The sequence below is a fragment of the Dama dama genome, chromosome 4 (genome assembly GCF_033118175.1).
Source record: "Dama dama isolate Ldn47 chromosome 4, ASM3311817v1, whole genome shotgun sequence".
NCBI classification, from domain to species: domain Eukaryota; kingdom Metazoa; phylum Chordata; class Mammalia; order Artiodactyla; family Cervidae; genus Dama; species Dama dama.
Window position 1 is genome coordinate 57943900 of NC_083684.1, and position 21296 is coordinate 57965195.

Below are 21296 nucleotides of genomic sequence, written 5' to 3' on the forward strand. Positions count from 1 at the left end.
TGAGTAAACTCCGGGAGCTGGTGATGGACAGGGAGGCCTGGCGTGCTGCGATTCATGGGGTCGCACAGAGTCGGACACGACTGAGCGACTGAACTGAGCTGAACCTACTGAAATGTTCTGAATTCTTATAGCATTCCATTTGATTTTCCTGGCTTCTCTAGTGAGCCGGTCATCTACAGATAGTAATTTCATCTCTTCCTTACCGGTATTTTTAACCAGATACTCCCTTTTACAGAAAATGAAACTGAAGCCCAGTAATATTAAGTAACAGGTTGTATTGTAAGGGCAGAGTTAGTATTTGAGTTCAAGAAGTCTGACTCTGCAAAGTATATTGGTAGAAGCATGGGATGGGGACAGTCTCAGTTTAGGAAGGTGAAAGATTCAGGACCTGGAAGACGGTGAGATTTTCACAATAATATCAATGTACTTAGTGCCACTGAACTGTATGGTTAAATATTGTTAAGATAGTGTGTTTTATTTAAATTATGTGACTTTTACTACAGTAAAAGAGAAAAGTCTGACTCTGGAATCCATGCTCTTAATTTCTACATTATGCAATTTTCCCCTTGCCTACATACCAGGATCTTTTCTCTACATAAGCAATACTTAGTTTACAAACAATACAGAGAAAGGAGCTTCCCTGGTGGCTCAGCTACCAATGCAGAAAACATGGGTTCAATCCCTGTTTAAGGAAGACCCCACATACCATGGAGTGTATCTATTGAGCCTGTGCTAGAGCCCAGGAACCCTAGAACCCATGCTCAGCAAGAGAAGCTCATGCACCAAAACTAGTGAGTAGCTCCTGCTCACCACAACTAGAGAAAAGCCCAAGGAGTAACGAAGACCCAGCACAGCCAGTAAATAAAATAACTTTAAAAAAAGACAGAGAAGGGTTCACATTTATTTAGAAGAGAAGCCAAAAAAAGCCCTACAAATAAATTTGGTAAAATAAATTTAGAGACATTAATAGAAGCCTCTGAAACTACCGAGATAAAAGACGTACAAATGGTTGTGTTGTAAAGAGGTCAAATCTTATAGATTGATCTACAGATTTAGTATAATAAGGCAAAATCACAATGGGGTCTTTGGAGTGTTAGCTCATCTTCCCTTTTTTCTGTTCACTCTTTTGTTTTCATTGTTTTTTTCACTTCAAGATATTCAGACATTAAAGCACTAGTACTATATAACTTAAAACTGACTTTGTCTTCTGTTTCACCATTTTTTTCTTTCAAAACGAACAAGATGGTAATATCTACTTGCAAGAGCACCTGAATCCCTGACCTAACCTGAATATTACAGACTTTGGAATAGCTACTCCTGAGGAACAGAAACTCATTCTACACAGATGACCATCTAACCCAGAGATTTCTCTCTCAGTTGCTTGAGGATTGGCTGAGACCCAAGTTTCATACTGAGGTTCTATTGTCCAGGAGTTGGGTGAGGGCTCAACATCTATGGAAGAGCAAGGAAGTTATAAATTCATTTGCTTTAAAGACAAAGATGAGAGGGAGAGTGTGATCTGCTCCACTGATATTTGGGGGAAGCAAGGAGGAAGTTCTCAGCAGGATAAAAAGGACAGCCCGTTTCCTTTGCTGAATCCTCCACCTCAAACTATAAATGTTGGAGGGACCAGTGCTTAGTTTGTCAGCCCCTACTCTTTTCCTGTCTTCATCCACTCTCTTTGGGATCTGTAGGGGAAAAGGTTAACTCAGCAGGTCTGAGTTGCTCATACCCTACCTATTCCCCCCCAGAAAAGCCTATTTCAAAGGACTAGTTCTTGGTCAACTTCCTGGAAACTGAGGAACATAGTTTCTTCCAGACTTCACCATCTGTACCTTTTCCTTTTGCTGATTTTACTCTCTGTCCTTTTGCTGCCATGAGCCATAACAATGATCATAACAACTTGGAGGTCCTGTGAATCCTTCTAGCAAATCATTGAGCCTGAGGGTGGTCCTGGGGACCCCTGACACAAGATCTCATCTAACCCCATGACTTCAAATCCCACTGACAACTCCCAAATGTATATTTCCAGCTCTGCTCTAACTAGACATTTAAAAAACTTTTTTCTGTTTACAGGTTTATTCAACACAAAACAATCTCTTTCAACTTTACTGAGATGGCTGACCATGTCCATGACCAAATCCGCCTCTAAACTGGAATTCAGTTGCCGACCCAGCCCCAGCCTCAGCTTTCTTGTCGGCACCAGGGGGCAAGGCATTTCGTCTGTAGGTGTTTCTGTCAGCTTCCCCTCGTGTGAGCCTTGCAGGTCGCTCTCCCTCCAATCTTTTGGGCCATGGCCAGCCAGTCTCAGGATGGCTGTGGCACAGGGTGGCAGGCACAATCTCAGGGAGAAGGTTGGAGGATGCCCTTGTTGGTGAGGTGGCAGTAGAAGTGTCTCCAGGCAAACTGTTCTTTCACATAGCCTCGTGATTTGAGAGACTGCATGGCTTTCGTGACGTGCAGATTGGGCACGTTCTTGTCTGACAGCTCCAGGTGCTAGGACATGTGGACATTCTTCTTGGTCACCATCACCCCTGCCTTAAAAAGGAGTTCATAAATGCCAACCCGGTTCTCCTTGGGCATCAACATCATGACGACTGCTGTGATCGGGGCCGGAGCTGGAAAAGAAGTTACTTAGACTTCTATGAACATTTGCCTACTTGATTCTCTGATTGATCCTTGACATGTCAAACCAAATTCTTGATTTCTCTCTCTGTCCCAGATTTGCTCCTTCCCCATTGTTGCTTCAGAAAGTGGCCTGAAGAAACTGTCATCCAGTTGCTCTGGCCAGAAACCTGGGAGTCATCCTGGACTCCTTGTTCCCTTTAGCAAATCTCATCCTCACATCTCCATCCCCGAGTCTCTTGAGATTCAAAGCATCTCATGCCTGCACCTCCCTAGGTGCCTCATTTCCATGCTGCATTCTGTGTTTTCTCTTGTCATCTCTTAATAGCTCCTTGTTCCTTATCCTCTACTATGATTTGAAAAGACACTGCTTGTCTGACCCGTGGATACATCCCATGCTCCACTCTGGCTGACTCAGGCTCAGACTTCTCCCCGCCTGCTGTGTCCATCAACAATGTATACAGTAAACACTATGACATCCCCAGCTTCTGGGTATCAGACCTTGGTCCTTTAATTCTAGGTGGCTTTTGACTTGTTTCTATTGCTTTTAAAGAAACACGAGCCCAAAACTTAAGATTTGGTGAGAGCTAGGGTCTAGAGCCTGAAAAAGACATCGAAACAGAATGTCACAAGGTTTACAAAGAGAATGGCTGGAATATAATGTGTCTGTAATAAACATCATTGAATATATGATTGAGCGTGACTTCTTTAGGATTTCTGGAGAAAGGATCTCTGCTTCCATTAGGTGGGACGGTTGATTTGGCAGTAGATGTTGTTTTCTGGATTCACAAGCACCTATTACACAAAGAGAAGAGGTAAGTTCCAGTTCTGGTGGGCTTTCCTGGGCTACTTGCTGTAGGGGCTCAAACTGTCTGGCATTCTCCTTTCTCAACCTTGAAAATTCCGAAGATCTTCCTTTCTCATTGTACTTCAGTCATGCTGACACCCTTCCATTCCTGGAATGGCCTTTGCTTCCCCATAGTGGAGGACAGAGTCTAAGGTGACCCCCATAATCCTCACCTCCTGGTATTCATGCATGTGTCTGTGCTTAGTCCATCAGTAGTGACAGATTCTTTGCCAGCCTATGGATTGTAGCCCGCCAGGCTCCTCTGTCCATGGGATTTCCCAGGCAAGAAGACTGGAGTGGATCGCCATTTCCTTCTCCAGGGGATCTTCCCCACCCAGGGCTTGAACCCAGGTCTCCTGCACTGCAGGAAGATTCTTTACCATCTGAGCCACCAGGGAAGTCCCCTGGTTTTCATGCCCTGATGCAAACCTCCCCTTGAGGGCAAGACCTGTGACTTGCATCTAACCATTTGAATATGGCAAAGGTGACAGGAGGTATCTGCTTACACTGTGTGATTATGTTATATAACAGTGTGACATCTCTCTTGGCTTTGAAGAAGTGAGGTACAACGTTGGGAGCTGCCTATGGAAAGCACTGAACTGAGTGCAGCCCCCAGCTGACAGCTGTCAGACACTGAGGCCCTCCTTATGACAGCCTGCAAGGAACTGAATGCTTCCAGCAACCCGAAGAGCTCAGACGTGGATCCCTTCCCAGTAGAGCCTCAGACGAGACCTGAGACTTGGCCAACGCCTTTTTTGCAGCCTTGCAGAAGACCCATCAGAGAATTGCCTGAACTCCTGACCCAGGAAACTGTGAGATAATAAATATGTGTTGTTTTAAGCTGCTAAGCTCGTGGTAATTCTTTATGCATCAATAGATAAAAAATACATTCACTTCAGGACCTTTTCACTTGATTGATGCTCCTCAACTCAGAACACTCTACTCCAGACCCTCTGCATTGTGTGTTCCTTCTCATCCCTTCAGAAGGTAGCAGACACTGAGGTGTCTGACCTGACACTCCTCCTGTATCTTCCCTCTTGCCTGCTTCTATTGGAGAGAGTGGGAAGGATAACAGCTAATTTTCTCAGCCTTCCTTGCAACAGGGGCCACATGACAGCATCCCGACCCAAGGAGACATAAGAGGAAGTTTAGTGGGTGAGATTTCCAGGAAGAGCTTTTGCTCCACTGATAAAAAGGAACAAATGAGACTCCTTCCCCCTAGATCCTGATGAAGAGAGGGACCTAAGAGGCTATGTTTGTACCAGTTCACAGATAATTAGAGAGCTGACAAATGTCAGCACAATCTATACAATGGCCTGAACAACTGTGCTTCTCCTATGAAGAATCTGAACCAGAAACCTTTAGATAGTAGTAGAGGGTGTTGTCATATATAATTTGAAGTTATAGAGGAGCAGTGACCAGAAAGCTTGCATAGGCATTCAATCTGAACCAAGAAGAATGGAACAAATTCACTGATCAGCAAAAATGAGCAACCACCCTTATTAAAATGTACAAGGCACAAATAAATACTTTTCCTTATTTAAAAAAAAAATGAGCAGCCATAAGAGAGAAAAACTTCCTGATTCTAATCCCCACAAGTCCCACAAGTAACTTCTGACATTGGTTACCTGAGATTCCTCAGTGTTTTCTCAATGAATCCCCACTTTAATTAATCTGAACTACTGCCAAGGGGTTTGTTTTTCTTATTAAAAATCCCGAAGACATTTAGACATTCACATCTTTTGAGAATGGTTCATATGACAGGTAATGAAGCAGAATGGAATGTGGTACAACAGGGTGGGATGGATTACAGAAGAATGAACAGGAAACAGGAGGGTTGTATATATATATACATATATACAAATATATATGTATAACTGAATCACTTTTCTGTACACCAGAAGATAACACCACATTATCTTAGTGAAGTAAATCAAGTAGACGTCAATAAAATAATTTTTTTTAAGTAGAAGTAGAATGGAAGACAATGCAATGAAAGGGAACAGAAAATAATGAAACAGAACTGAACAGCAGGGGGAGGGATGAGGAAGAGGAAAGAAAGAAGGGAATGAAAAGAAATAGAATGAGAAGAAATGGAATGTGGTGGAATGAAATGAAAGCTGACCAAAGGGAAATGAATGCAAATAGGACACTGACTAGAGAGGAGTGGACTAGTAGGAAACAGAATGAAATGAGTGGATTAAATATGCGGATGGAAAGAACAGGAATTATGTGGAACAGGAAGGAGAAGAATGGAAATGAAATAAAATAATAATGAAATGAAAGTGAAATAATAAGAGTAATAAATGAAAGTTATGGTATGGAAATGGAAAAGTGATAGCCAGGATTAAAATAGACAGAAATGGAATGTGGAAGAAATGAACAGGTGGGATTGAAAAGGAAAAATAAAAAGGAATAAAAGGTAATAGGGAGAAGTGGGAAAGAATGGAAAGGAATGAAAGAAGAAAAGAGAAAACATGACACAATGGATGAAGCAGAATGGAATGGGATGGAATGCACAGGAATGGCACTGAGTAGTGGGAAGTGATGACAAGGAATGGAATGGGAAGTAATAAGAGGAACAGAAGAAATGGAAAGGAAATAAAAGGAATTTTATGGAAATAAATGGAGTGAGAGGGAGTGGAGTGGAATGAAAAAAAAAAACAGAAATGGACTGGAGAGGAAACAGTTGGAATAAAGTGAGAATAAATGAAATTAAATGGATAGAAAGCTAAACGGGTAGAGTGAAAATAAGTGTGATGGAAACATGGGATGGAGTGAAATGGATGGACAGGAAGGGAATGGAATGAAATGAACCAGAAAGTGATAGGATAAAAGAGGGTGCAAAGGGATTGAGAAGACTTTTGAAAGGAAATCTCTTGATAGGTTATCCTACAGACTCTTTAGCAAGGAGGAAAAGGGAGATTGGTGGCAGCTTTCCATCTGTCCAAAGACTCTGTGTGGCATAAAAATACCTGATAGTTTGACTCTGCATTTTCTTTTTGTAGAGTTGGGACCAAGGGATGCAATGCAAGTTTGGAGGATGGCTTCCTGGGGCCATGAGAATACCCGCCGAGGATGGTGGAAGGTGATTCCTGCTGCAAGTGAACAAAGAGATCAGTTAGGGCCCACAAGCAGTTTGTCTTAGAACCACAGCACCTGGAAAGTGCCAATGTGCACTCTTCAGAGATCCAGAGACAAAGAGATTCCCAACCAGGTTCTCTCAAAGGATCAGAAGCAGAAGTAGGCCTAGGACCAGAACTCTTCCTTTTCACCTGGCTACGTCTGCAACTTCTAATCCAAAACGTCCTTTGCATCCCGTCACTTGCTAGGCCGGTATTAGCTTATGTGCAACCCAACTGCAAGCACTAGAAGTGGAAGCAGCGCAGGGTAGGAGCTAGAATCCTAGACTCTGACCCAGGGACTTCCCTGGTCATCCAGTGGTTAAGAATCCGCCTTCTAATGCAGGGGATATGGATTCGATCCCTGGTGGGAAACTAAGATCCCACAGGCCTTGGGGCGACTAAGTCCACACTACAACTACTGAGCTCATGCACTCTGGAGCCCTCGAGCCACAACTAGAGAAAAACCCACCACACTACCACAAAGATCCCACAGGCCTCAACGAACATCTGGCATGCTGCAACTAAGACCTGACACAGCCATAAATAAATATACTTTTTAAAAGGAATCTAGCCCAGCTCCCTGTGAGGCCTTGAGCCACTTTCTTCCTACTCCTGGCCCAGCAATGCTCAATGAAAGATCTAGACAAGATGATTTCTCATACTTGTCAAATATAACATTCTCAGATTGTATTCCTTTGCAACTTCTTTAATAAAATCAAGCAAGGCCAACCTACCTCATATAATTGCTCTGGAGGGTCTACTGGCAGCATCTGGGGGAAAAAGAAAATAGTGAAGAGGTCCTGAGGCCTGGGATAAACGGTCACCCCTGGAAATTCTTGGAAATAGCTCAGGCCTCAGAGGCAGTTACACCTCTTCTGATTCCCAGAGGGGGCTCCGGGTTAGGCATTGTCATGCGAAAGAGAAAGAAAACAAGGAGAAGAGATGAAAAAGCCATGGATGGTCTTGAGATCCCAGAGAAAGTAGGGACCCAAGCTGCCACTGGGCATCCTTAAGAGAACATGCCTGAACTTCACCCCCACCCCAAGAGATGAGACATAACAGCCCTGCTGGGCTGGGGAAGTGCCAGGCAGTCAGGGGAGTAGAGGGGGTGCCTCTGGAGAATTACCCACCTTTTTGACTGGGATCTGTCCTTGAGTGGCGGGTACATTGGCATACACAGGCATGGGCCAGTCTAGAGAAAGTGAATGCCAGCCCAAGGCTAGAGTTAGGGAGAGATATGAGGGAAGAAGGGGCTTCCCCAGTGTCTCAGAGGTAAAGAATCTACCTGCAATGCAGGAGACATGGGTTTGATCCCTGGATTGGGGAGATCGCCTGGAGGAGGGCATGGCAACCCACTCCAATATTCTTGCTGGTAAAATCCCACGGATAGAGGAGACTGGTGGGCTACAGTCCGTGGGGTCGCAAAGAGCCGGACACAACTGAAGCTACCGAGCACACACGCATGCGTGAGGGAAGGGGCGACTTGTGCAGGCAGGGCACTTCTATCCCCAGGAAGGACGTGGCAGAAACCTTCCTTCTTTCATCCCCAGGACTACCCCATCACATCTCCAGTGATGTTGACCTGGGAAGGTCTTGGAAATCAAGTTCTGGGTTAGATAAGACTGTTTGATGATACAGATGAGGTCAGAAGTCTTAGACCCAGCCCCAGGTGTACCAGGGTCCTCTGTAGCCTGTGTTTATCATATATCCTTCCTGGCCTTGTTTTTCTTCTCTGTAAAACTGAGCTGAATTGGACAGTCCCAGAGGACTTCTGCTTCATGAGCCCATCTTACCAGAATCTTAGACCAGACATGGCAAAGATGTTTCATTTTGCCTTTGGTCAAAGAATACTGCATGAGGTACTATATTGAGATGGACAGTGAGATTTGTTTTGAATTTAGCAGGGAGGAGTGTCATGATTGATTCTCTCTGCTTATAGAATCCATTAACAAAGTTTTCTGAGAGTGAGGAAGACTAGAATGGCGGTACGTTTTCATATTTGTGTTGTGGCTGTTGGAACAGGCAGAACTCCTCAGAGTTCTTGACCCTGATCTCATCCATTTTCCAGATGGGGACACAGAGGGTCCAAGACTACAGGGTTTGCCCATGATGTCATAGTGACCCAGGGGCGAAGCTGGGAGCAGAAGCCTGGGCTCTTTGCACCAGGCTCTTCTCCAGACCTCACTGCTGCCCTGGGTATCAGCTATGGAGTCACTTACTGCGACCGAGCTCTTCAGGGTGACCCTCTTCAGAAGTGGGTGTCATGTTCTCATAGACGGTATCCTCTGTTGTTCTCCTTGAGAGCCTGAAACCCCAAGACCCTTGTTCACTGTGCCTCTAGTCCTTGCCCATCTCCGCAGGCTCTGCCCATATCCTATGTCCATTTTGGGCAACGTCCCAAACCCTCTCAGTTCCCAACAGGCACCACTCAGCACCATGGTCAGCAACCCTTCTACTGGGCAGGAGGTCCCCCATAGGCCACACCCCCACCCCACTCTGAGATTTACCTGTTGGTATTTCCAGTGTGCAGGAAGCAGCCCAGCCCTATGGCCAGGGCAATGACAGCCAGGATCCCGACAGTAATGCCAGCGATGGCCCCTGCAGACAGGGATGACTGGTGATCTGGGCAAGGAGAAAGAAGCAGGACCTCATCCCTGTCCCCAACCTCATTCCCAATCTTGGGGCTTTATCTCCACCGTCATTTGATGAGTACTTGTTTTCCAGCCATTGGGAGGCAGAAGTTTATAGTAGTAATAGAATCATTTCTGGAGTCAAATGTCCTAAGTTCACATCTCAGCTGTGTGACCTTGGCCATGCTACTTAACCTCTTTGTGTTTCCTTTGGCTCTTCCGTAAAAACAAAGATAATGTGAAGCCTACTCCATATTGTTGCTGAAAAGATTAAACATGTATGTATTCATGTTCAGTACGTGTAAGGTTTGGTATGTTCAATGTGGGTGAAGTATTTAGACCCATGCAAAGTGATCAGTCAGTGTTGGTGTGATGATGTTACTGATTTAGATGATGAATCAAATATGGTTGTCACAGCAAAGGGCTTTGGCAACTGGAAACCTGAGTCACCTTTGACTCTATGGGGTCCTGTGGACACAGACAAAAGTAACTACACTTTCTGAGTCTCATTTCCTCATTTGCAAAGTGGGGGAAATGGTACCTACTGTATAGGGATGTTCTGAAGATGAAATGAGATCACAAATTTTTTTTTTCTATTTTTTGGCCACTTTGCAGCATGCAGTATCTTAGTTCCCTGACCAGGGATCTAACCCTCACCCCCTGCAGTGGAAGCACACATAGTCGAAGCACAGAGTCTTAACCACTGGATCTCCAGGGAAGTCCTGAGTCTGACTGTTAGTGGCTGGAATTCAACAGCTCGGAACTAGGAACCTGCCCATCAGGACAGCCAGTGCCACACTCCAGTCCCTAATAAGAGATCAGAGTGCTAAGGCCAGCATCAGAGAAAGTCACCTGGACCCAAGGGGAAGGCTTACCTGAAAGACTCACCTATGACGCGGACCATGACTGAGGCAGAGCAGGTCAGCAGTGTGACAGAGTTAGAAGCCGTGCAGCTGTAATTCCCTTGGTGTTTCCAAGTCAGGGCCTCGATGACCAGTTGCTCCCCCTGGCACACACTGGTTTTGTCATGGGTCCAGTTAAACTCAGCGTCCGGCTGGGATTCAGCCCAACACTGCAGGATCAGGTTGGAGTTGAGCTCCGCACTGATGGTGTTGTCCGCCAGGGTCTCTGACCCGCTCGTGAAGTACACTCGATCGGGGCCGTCTGCATGCAGAGCCAAATATTATGCTCCCATCCTCCACCGGTGAGATAACCTATTTTTTTTTTCAGTTATGACATTTTTTTTCCATTTATTTTTATTAGTTGGAGGCTAATTACTTTACAATACTGTAGTGGTTTTTGCCATACATTGACATGGATCAGCCATGGATTTACATGTGTTCCCCATCCTGAACCCCCCTCCCACCTCCCTCCCCATCCCATCCCTCTGGGTCATCCCAGTGCACCAGCCCCGAGCACTTGTCTCATGCATCCAACCTGGACTGGCGATCTGCTTCACCCTTGATAATATACATGTTTCGATGCTGTTCTCTCAGATCATCCCACCCTCGCCTTCTCCCATATAGTCCAAAGGTCTGTTCTATACATCTGTGTCTCTTTTTCTGTCTTGCATATAGGGTTATCAAGATAACCTATTTTATCCCATTCAATTCCACATGTGAAGTTCTGCTTTCTTTTCTCCCCCCTTCTCAATTCTAACTGAGGGAATTCCTGGGAGTCAAAGGCTCTTCCAACTGCTGCTGAAAGGAATCTCGGCAAGAGAAGAAGGAGAAAAAGGTCCCTTTTCCTCCCTTAGGTGCTGAGCAAGCAGAATGTAATCCACAACATGGAGGGGGAAAGTCCAAAACAAAACAAAATTAAAATGAAAAACAAAAACCCCTGCCCTTGCAAAAGTGAATTCTAACAAGGAAGCCTCACAAGACATCCAGGCTTCAGAAATTGTTGCTGTGTCCTGCGACATGTATCCCCTAACTTCCAACATGTTTATAGTTCTTAGAGTGCTGATGGTAGCTTAAGCCAAAAAAAAAAAAAAAATTCTTGGGGTCATTCTTGACTCCTCCCTTTCTCTCTTGCTTCATGTCAACTAGCAGTAAACCCTGTGACTTTGATATTTAAAATATATTCATGGTCTGATCACTACAGCTGATCAGCCCCGTCAGTTCTTGATGGATGACTGTGCCTACCACAAGAGGACACCTCACAGACCTCCATCAGTACGAGTGGAATTGACCAAGGGCCCAGCTGTTGTACCCCGTAATCCACTCCCAGGCCTCTCCTGGGCTGCACCCTGCCAGTACCTGAGGGTGTTGGAGAAAGTAAGGCAGACCCCTTCCTGGGAGACCTGGGCTCCCAGAGAGTCTTGACGACATTCCTTAGACTACACGGTGGTCCAAATGCTCCCACCCAACTCTGTACTCTGTCTTCCTCCCTCACTCCAAGTACCTCAGTCTGAGGGCAATCCCACTCTTTTGAGGCTCCCTCCCTACCTTTTCTGCACAAGAGCATTCCCTTAAGAAAATCCTTGCATATATAATCCATTGAATCCCTTTTTGGGGTCTGCCTCTCCATGGAATCAGACAAAAACAACTGTATCACCTCCTCCCTCTCCCCTGTTTCCACCCTTTAGACAAGGGCCAGAAAGACTCTGTGCAAACCCCAGTCTAATCCTCTCTCTCCTCTGCTCAGAGCCTTTTGTAGCTTGAGTGTCCCCACCATGGCCCACGGGACCCTGTGTGGTCTATTACCCCCACCCTCCCAGCTTCTTCTGTTCCATTCTCCCTATAACTTACCTCTCCAGTCATCTTGGCCTCCTGGGATTCCTCCGACAGGCCAAGCACAGTCCCACCTCCCCAGCCTTGGGACTCACTTCCCTTGGTCACCTGCACATCTCTCTCCCTGCCTCCCGCTGCACACATACCACCTCCTCCAGGAAGCCTCACCTGACCACCCCAGCCAGGACTGCAACATCTCCCCAACCTCCCAGCCTTGCCTGTCTTTCTCACTGCCTCTAGTTCCATCTGACACAGCATGGATTTCCCCTTGTTCAGCTGTGTATGGTCTGTCTCCCCCACTAGAACATAAAGCTCCATGAGGGTGGCCTTGTCCCCTGCTCAGACATGCCTGTCACAGAGCAGGTGTTTGATAATTATGGGATGAGCGGCTGGATGTAAGAACTTCAGCAAGGGAGAGAGGAGGAAGGAGGAGAAGGTCCAGGCTAGGGACGACTCACAGCTGATGTTCAACTTCAGGGCTTCACTCCGCGCCTGGCTGCCCCAGTTCCAGACCTCGCACGCATAGGGCCCAGTGTCATTCCGCCGAAGGCCGAGGATGACCAGGGTGTTGTTTATAGGCATCAGGTGCTCGCTGGGCAAGAGGAGTTGGTCCCCCAGGAACCACCGGACTCCAACTCCCTCATGGGGGGTCTGGCAGGTCAGGACCACCAAGTTGGTGTCCTCCACGAGAGTCCGGTTTGGGGGTATGATGTAAGGCTTGGTCAGTGTTTCTGGAAACACACAGAGGGACGGGACGGGGTCCAGGGACACCCTTTGCCAGTCTCCTGCCCATATGGGGCCCACAGGATTTCCCAGGGATGTGTGTTTATGTGGTGTGTGGCGTGTATGTGTGTGTGTTGCACATGACTGTGCTGTGTGGGTGGGGTATCTAAGTCTTTTGTGTATGAGCGTGTGTTGTGTGACAATTATGTGAATATGTTACAGGTTTTGCGTGTACGGAGAGTGTGTGGTACATGGATGAGTTTTGTGTGTGAGTGTGTGTTCTGTGTCTTTATTTATTTTTGCCTGTGCTGGGATTTTGTTGCTGCATGAGGGCTTTCTCTAGTTGTGTTGTGTGGGACCTGCTCTCTAGTGTGGTGCACAGGCTTTTCATCGTGGTGGCTTCTCCTGCTGTGGAACACGGGCTCTAGCGCGTCCGGGCTCAGTCCCTGTGGTACAGAGACTTAGTAGCTCCCTGGCATGAGGGATCTTCCCAGACCAGGGATTGAACCCTTGTCTCCTGCACTGGCAACTGGACTTAACCACTGGACCACCAGAGAAGTCCCTTTTGTGTCTATCTATATGTGTGTGTTGTGTATACATGTGTTGTGACTGTGAGGTATGGTGGTGTGTATATACATACATATACATATATATACACACACACACACGTACTCTGTGTGCAAGTGAGTATATGTTGTGTGTGCGTATATCTTCTGTACATGAGTATATGTTATGTGTCTGTGGTAATGTATGTGTTCTGTGTATATGTTGTACCATGTATTTACAAGCACAGTACATGTATGTACATACCTACATGCTTGGTATATCACTACCATGTGTGAAGTACAGTTATGTACTGTGTGTGTTCTGCATGTGTTGAGGGTGTTAAATGTGTGGTATGTGAGGTGTTTTCTGTGTTGTACATGAGGATGTTTAGTGTCTGTGATATGTGTTGTAGGTGTCTATTGGGTGGATATTATGTTTTGTATGTATACGTGTTTTATGAGAGAACATGTTGTGTGTCTGTGGTATTGTTTGTCACATATTTGAGATATGTGTGTCTGTGTTCTCTAAGTATTGTGCGTGTGCTCTGCCTATGTGTGAGTACATCTATGTACATGTTGTGGGCTTTATGTGTACGGTATGTGTATGTGTGGTATGTGTGATGTGTTATGTCCTGTGTGTTTCATGTACTGTGTGTGTCTGTTGGGTACATGGTATATGGGTCTTGTGTGTGTGTGTGTGTGTTGTGTGCTTTTGTGTGCTGTGTGTGTGCTGCATGTGAGTTGTATGTGTTGTATGTGAGCTGTATGTGTCTGTGGTGCACATGTGTGTATCTGCGATGCATGCGTGACTGATTCTTTTTTTTTAGCCGTGGCATGTGGCATGAGGAATCTTAGCTCCCCAACTGGGGCTCAAACCCAGGCCCCCTGCATCGGGAGTGCAGTCTTAACCACCAGGACACCAGAGAAGTCCCCTGCGTGTGTGACTGTTATGTGTGTGTGTCCATGTGTGTATGGGGTGTGTGAGTGCTGTGTTAGTGTTTGTATGTACAGAGAATTGCCTCCCACACTTCAAGAGAGTAAAGTGATAGACACCCCACAGAGAGCCTCCAAAGCCTTGTGGAGGATGTGCCAAACAAGGACCCGGGTCCTTCCCTGTGCCCAGAGCCACAGTCTGCCACCAGCCGCAAGGGAGAGCCCCACTCCACCACGCCCTCCTCCAGCTCGAGGAGGTCAGTGGCCCTGACTCTCACAGGCACAAAGGACAGGAATGGGGGAAAGAGACTCACCGAGGACGCGGACTTTGACAGTGCCCAGGACGGTCAGTTGGGTGGCAGTGTTGGACACCAAGCAGCTGTAGGTGCCCTCGTGTTCTTTGGACACGGCATGGATGGTAACACTGCTCGTGTTGAGGAACAAGCTTGAGATGGGCTTGGAGTCATTGGCGAAATACCATGAATATAAAGCTGGTGGGTAAGACTCAGTTTCTGCCAAGAAGGTCACATTGGAGCCCTCCATCACCTCAACCACATCCCCGTTGGCTACACCAGGCTCCCACTTGATCGTGACCGGGTCAGGGCCATCTGGGAGGACAAGAACAATTGTAGCAGCAACAATTGTATCATCAGTGAGAGCTCTCTTAGGGGGACCCAGGCATTCAATAAACAGGAACTTTTCTCTTCCCTCAAACTCTGGAACCATTACAAAGGAGATGTTAGAGTCTGACAGTGAGGATATGCCACATGCATCCCTGGGTAAAGCAGGTTTGAAAGACACACCTAAAGCATGCCAGCAAGGGACTTCCCTGGTGGTCCACTGGTTATGAATTTGCCTTCCAATACAGGGGATGCAGGTTTGATCCCCAGTTGGGGAACTAAGATCCCACATGCCGTGGGGCAACTATGCCTGCACTGCAACTACTGAGCCCAAGTGCTCTAGAGCCTGTGCTCCACAACAAGAGAAGCCTGCCTGTCACCCAGAGCAGTGAAAATAAAAATAAAGCATGCCAGCAATTGCTCTTTCCTCACGACTACCTAGGCAATATTTTGGATCAAACATTCGAAAGTTAAGGAGCTCGATTTTAGGCACATCACGTTGGACGTTTCCAGGAGAATCCAAGTAGAGATGTCAAACAGCTATATGTCTGGAGTTCAAGGATGGACAAGTCCGCATTTGGATGGTATGTAAAGCTGCGAGACTGGATGAGATCACTGAGGAAGCGGGTGTTGCTGAGGGGCTGGGGAGAATGGAAAGGGACTCACAGTACACAGTCAGGTAGGTGGGGTCACTGCTCTTGACCAGGAGGAGTCCCAGATCCCAAGCTTCACATTGGTACTCCCCAGCATCCTGCCGCTGGACAGTGAGGATGGTGAGGTTCTTGCCATCTGTGGACAGCTGTATGCGCTCATGGGATGGCAGGGGCTGGTGGTTGGAGACCCAGCGGATGGTGATGTTGACGTCTGGGGTGTCACAGTAGAAGGTCACATTTTCCCTGTGCTCTATAACTGTGCCCTGGCTGACTGAAATGGTGGGCTTGGCCAGAGTTTCTACAGAGGGAGAAACAGAGTAGGGGGAGACAGAAGCAGAGACACAGGTGAAGGATAGACCAAGCAAAATATAGTCACAGAGGGACCCCGAGAAACAGGGAGGGGTTGGAATTGCATGCAGACACCCCTCAGCTCCATGACTGGTCTCCAATGCTGGATCTAGTTCTCATTCTAGGTGTGATCTTGGGACCCTCAAGTCTCCTCTCCCCCAGTAAATGAGGTGTTGCAAATAAAACAGAGGGTCAGGGACATGACGGTGGGTCAATTATTATTGGCTGCAAAGAAGTCAAGCTTGTATTGGGGATAACAACCAGGTCCCTCTACCACTTCTTAGCCAATTTTCCCTAGCCCCAGCCAGGACATCCACCCCTTCACATCCCCTCGCCCCCTCTCCAACACAACTGATTGGCCCAGTCATTGCCTGACTGGGCCAATCAGGTTTGTCCTGTTGGGACTTTGGGCATGGAACCCGGATGAGCACTTGAGGGTGGAGATAGAGACCAGAATGAGAGCCTTGTTTTCTGTGCCCTGAATCTACCATGAGTCTGGGGTGACCAAGGGGCCCCAAATGTAGACGGAACAACATCCTTCTCACTTAGGGTGAAGGCATCACGGGAGATCTGGGCTGCAGCTGCCAAGCTCCACACGGTCAAAAGTGAGGCTGGAGGGGGAAAGAGGAGGCATTCAGGGAGGAAGGTGTGTTGGGGGTGTCCAGCTGTGGTCTTCCTGAGTGAAGGGAGGTCTGAGGTCACGAATGGGGCCCTCCACCCCTTGAGGCTTGACTTTCACTCACTACTTCCTGGCTATGTGACTTGAGGCATGTTTTGTCATCTCTGAGCCTCAGTTTCCCCAGCTATAAAATGGGAATAATATCATCTGCCTCCTAGGATTGTAGGGGGTGGTAATGAACACTGACCAGTTTTAACTGGATCCCCTGAGGGTCACTGCACTCTCCCCAGTGATGCTCATTCCGTGGAAGATGCCTCTCCCTTCCAGTGAGAGGTAAACAAACACTCAGATCAGTGAAGTCACTTTCCAAGACCAGATAGTAAGTGTCAGAAGCTAGACTTGAACCTGGTCTGCCAGTTCCTAAAGACTTTGCTCTCAACACTGCAATTCCTCTGGTCCAGGGTTGGGCACAGAGCCAACCCCCAGTAAAGGGGAACTTCTTCTGTTATCTTTGATGGGAGAAAGTAACCTTTCATTCTTGGGCATGCTTGCCCTCAGGCAGGGATTTCCTCCGCACAGAGGGGAGAAGAGGAAATGAGATAGCAGGAGATAGCAGGAGTTATCGGTTTTCCATTTGGCCATTCTGCACACAGTTTTATGGAAGCTCAGAGATTGTGGGCACAGGTGGGGATACCCAACCCCAGCAGCTATGGCCATGTGCCGCTGACCCTGAAACTCCTGTCTTTGCCCTAACCATTCGCCCAATTAACAAAGGCAGGCAGCCATGCCTTTCTCCAGCCCTCAGATGACCCCAATTTAGATCAAGCATTGCCCCATTCCCCACTCATTTGGGTTAAAGACAAGGGCTCTTAGGAGCAAATATGGACTCTGATAATGATAATGGACTTTGTCTATTATGCTGGGCAAGGGGCTTTCTCTTTGTGAGCCTCAGTTTCTTCAACTGCAAAACAGGGAGAACAGTAGAACTTAGTGCATCAGGTTATTGTGAGGTCTGCTATCAGACATGACGATTTCACAGTAAGTGTTAGTCACTATTATTAGTACTTAGTTATTACTATTATTGCCATTGTTATTTCCTGTGCTTGTAATAACTGACAATGGAAAACCATCTGAAATTCTCTATCCTCAGTGCTATTGGAGGTGAAGTCCATAGGCTCATTCATTGGAAGGACTGATGCTGAAGCTGAAACTCCAATACTTTGGCCACCTGATGGGAAGAGCCAACTCATTGGAAAAGACCCTGATGCTGGGAAAGATTGAAGGGAGGAGGAGAAGGGGTGGCAGAGGATGAGATGGTTAGATGGCATCACTAACTCAGTGGACATGAATTTGAGCGAACTCCAGGTGACAGGGAAGGACAGAGGAGCCTGGCGTGCCTCTCAGGGCTGGCACAACCTCTCGTTGCCAGTCTTACTCCTGTCTGTTATACTCCAGCTCTGGTTCTCTGTCTCTCCCCGCCCTGACTCCCCTGAATCTATTTCTCTGTACGTATCTTTGAAAAATTTTCTTTTTTAAAAAAAATTAATTTTTAATATGTATGTATTTATGGCTGCGCTGGGTCTTCGTTGCTGCCTGGGCTTTTGTCTAGTTTCGGGGCTCGGGCTTCTCACTATGATGGCCTCTCTTGTTGTGGAGCACGGGCTCCAGGGCATGCGGGCTTCACTAGTTACAGCACACCGGATTAGTTGCTCAACAGCATGTGGGATCTTCCCAGATCAGGGATCAAACCTGAGTCTCCTGCATTCGCAGGCAGATTCTTGACCACTGAGCCCCACCAGAGAAGCCCTGCAGAGTTTTTTTGCTCTTTGTCCTCAGGCTCCCTCTCTCCTCTTTGCTCTGTTTTTCCCTCTGGTACAGTTTCTATTGTAATTTTCACTCTCTCTTGCCTCTCTCTGGTTCTGTGGCTCTGATTCCATCTGTCTCTCCTCCTCTGTGTGTATGTCTCTGTCTGTTTCTCTGTCCCCCTTTGTCAATCTCTCTCTTATTTTGTTTGGCTGCACTGGGTCTTAGATGAGGCATGTGGGATCTAGTTTTCGGACCAAGGATTGAACCTGGGCCCCCTGCGTTGGGAGTTGGGCGCTGGGAGCGTGGACTGGACTGCTGGGGAAGTCTCTTGTCAGTCTCTTGTATTTGAGTTTATTCCTGTCTCTGTCTCTGTTTCTCTCGTCTCTATTTGGGTCTCTTTCGCACACATGTACACACACACACCCCTCCCCTCCCCCACCTGAGGGGAGCAGGACACCCACCTGAGAGCAGGATTCCTGTCCAGCGGCGGCCCCGTAGGTCAGCGGACTCCATGGGGCCTGACACCTGACTTCAGAGCGCCAAGCTGTCTTCCCGGCTTCCACACGCAGTGTCCGTCCTCACTCCGCCTGCGGCCTCTCCAGCTCTCTTTTCCCCTCTGCCCAGCTGCCGGCTCACAGGTGACAGTGGCTCCCGGCACAGACGGCGAGGGTGGCACGGGAGGAACTTTGGCCGCACCTTCCTCAGCCCTCTCCCCCAGGCTTTACTTTCCTCCTCCTCCCAGCACAGAGAAAACCAAAGTCCAGCAGTCCCCGGAACCCTGGGGTTTCCCCCAAGGCGCGGAAGGAGGAAGAAGCCCCGCCCTCTGGCCCCGGATCCCGTTGAAAATTACGCCTCTTCCCATTCAAAGGCCCATCAGGATGGGGCTGAGGGAGCCGCGGGAGAGAAGCAGTGCCAGGGAGCGGCAAGTTAAGAATGTCAGCGTTAAAGGGACCAGGAACTGAGATTACAATGGTCAACAGCTACAACAATAAAATCAGTAATGATGGCTCCTGGTTATCCAGAGCTTGATAAAACAGTGCCAGGTTAACCAAGTGTTCAGTCGCATCCAACTCTTTGTGACCCCCTGAGCTGTAGCCTGCCAGGTTCCTCAGTCCATGGGATTTTCCAGGCAAGAATACTGGAGTGGGTTGCCATTCTCTTCTCTAGAAGTTCACCATGAGCTGCCTGGAAATACAAAATGAACTGAAGTGACGCTTGTGATATGGAGTCCTCGTCACAAAGGCGCTGGAGTCTGAAGGGCGGGATGCCCAGAGCTGGGTGGGGATAGCCCCAAGGGGTACCTGACTCAGCCTTCGGGGAGCAGGCAGGGAAGACTTCCTGGAGGAGAGGACATCTGAACTGAGACCTGGAGGATTAAAAACAAAAACCCTGTATCTGAGTGTTAATTCTTCTTTTTAAAAAAATTCCCTTTGGGCAAGACATGCTGTTGGGAGCCTCAAAAACCAAGATTGAATGTAATCGACCTGGTCAGAGAACTACCTTCAACCTATTTCTTTTACTTCAGTTCATTCATTCCTTCATAATAACAGCTGTTCCCCCAAACTCTTCCTCTGGGCTGATTCCTGGACCTAACAGTATATAATAATACAGCAGAAATCTCCAATTCTACCTTCACAAGCTCAAGGTCCAGCAGGGCAGACAGACCTGTGCCCAGTCAGTGATGACCCAGAGTGAGTGGGGCTGGGGTGGGGGAGCCCAGAGTGGGTGCCTGACCCAGCCTGAGGATCAGAGATGGCTTCCTGGAGGAGAGGGCATCAGAGATGAGGATACAGGGATGAGCCAGGGGGTAAGTCTGGTAGGCAGAGGGAGCGGAATGTGAGAAGGTGTTGAGTTGAAGGCACAAAAGGAAATGCAAGTGGCTCCAGAAGAGAGGAAATGAGGGGGTGGGTGGCTCAAGATAAGGTTGAGAACACTCCACAGTGATTCCTTAGGCCAGGAGGGGCAGCTTGGCATCACTGGAAAGCGATCTCAGCTCACCTCCAATAGCTGCTCCTGTCTGGGTCCCATTCACACCACAGCATTCACCAAGGATCTGCTCCAGTGACGCCTGAGGCTGAGCAAACCGGCTCTGGAGCCAGACCGCAGGGGTTGGACTCCTGGTTCCTCCACCTGCGAGCTCCACAGCCTTGGGCATGTCAGTTCCCCTCTCTGGTCATCACTTTCCTCAGCTTTAAAATGGTAATGGTTTTGCGTCTTCAGGGACTGTGGTCCAAGTTCTCCATGCCCCCAGCAGTGGTTTTTTGAGAAGGTTATATCATCCCGTGTGTGTCAGTGTCCTCATCTGCAGACTGGACATAAAAAACGCACAATGCCTGTGAAGATCAAGCAAGTTAATGCTGGGAAAGTACTGGGAACAGCGCCTGAGTACTGGCACAGAGTGAGCGCTCAGAACATGTGAAACCCCTCTAGGCGTTGTAAGTGGGGTGTGTTGTAATACTCACAGGAAGTGAGGGTTACACTCACTCAGTCATTCAACACACACTCCCCGAGCACCTGCTGCTCCTGCTCTAGGTGCTGGAGAGAATGCAGGGGACAGAAAAGAGAAAACCCAGCTCTAGTGGGGAAAGAGACGATAAAGAAATATAACAAATAGGTAAGTTGTGTGGGATCTTAGAAGATGACACATGCTATGAAAAAATGCAAAGTAGAGTAGGCTAAGTGATAATATTATTCCATTTCATAGCTAAGAACACTGATGCTTACAGAAATGACTTGTCCATCTGAGGCCAGGGATTCTGGTCTGCCTGGCTTTTAACCTTCATGTGTGCCACCTTCCAAGGTCCTAAGGTGGCTTCTGGCGATCTCCAGCCCCATCTCCTCTGTACACCCCGATCAGTCAATGCCTGTGACCCCATCACTCCAGTACATTCTTAAACTCTATGGTTCCCTGGGCTGAGGGCACCTGGGGTAGACAAGTCAGCATTCAGGGTCTTTACCATCTACCCTGTTCTTCCTGGAATATCTGAGTCTTCTGACCACCCACCCACTCTTCTCTTAATGTCCTCTGCTCTGTCCCACCTACCTGGGGCCCCCTTCCTTCCTCTCCTCTGCCCCACCCAAGAGGACACG

At 47.7% G+C, this 21296-nt stretch overlaps 1 protein-coding gene and 1 pseudogene across 8 annotated transcripts; both read right to left on the minus strand.

Annotated features, from left to right (window-relative positions):
• Nucleotides 1-881: 881 nt before the first annotated feature.
• LOC133054504 (small ribosomal subunit protein eS10-like) lies at nt 882-2592 on the minus strand (annotated as a pseudogene).
• On the minus strand, nt 882-18963 carry CEACAM20 (CEA cell adhesion molecule 20). 8 transcript variants are annotated; one of them, XM_061139555.1, is made up of 12 exons: nt 18668-18960; nt 16327-16392; nt 15447-15731; nt 14475-14768; nt 12418-12690; nt 10116-10391; nt 9105-9195; nt 8817-8902; nt 7728-7789; nt 7332-7367; nt 6448-6570; nt 882-3420 (listed from the first exon to the last, which is right to left on the minus strand). In XM_061139555.1, exons 1-12 carry the CDS (start codon nt 18717-18719, stop codon nt 3367-3369), a joined length of 1698 nt encoding a protein of 565 aa, XP_060995538.1. In that variant the 5' UTR covers nt 18720-18960; the 3' UTR covers nt 882-3366. The 8 variants fall into 8 exon arrangements, 6 of the variants coding, with proteins under 6 accessions (XP_060995538.1, XP_060995537.1, XP_060995540.1 ...); XM_061139554.1 differs by having other exon boundaries at nt 6448-6567; nt 9105-9219; nt 18668-18959; XM_061139557.1 differs by having other exon boundaries at nt 9105-9219; nt 15447-15644; nt 18668-18958.
• Nucleotides 18964-21296: the final 2333 nt, after the last annotated feature.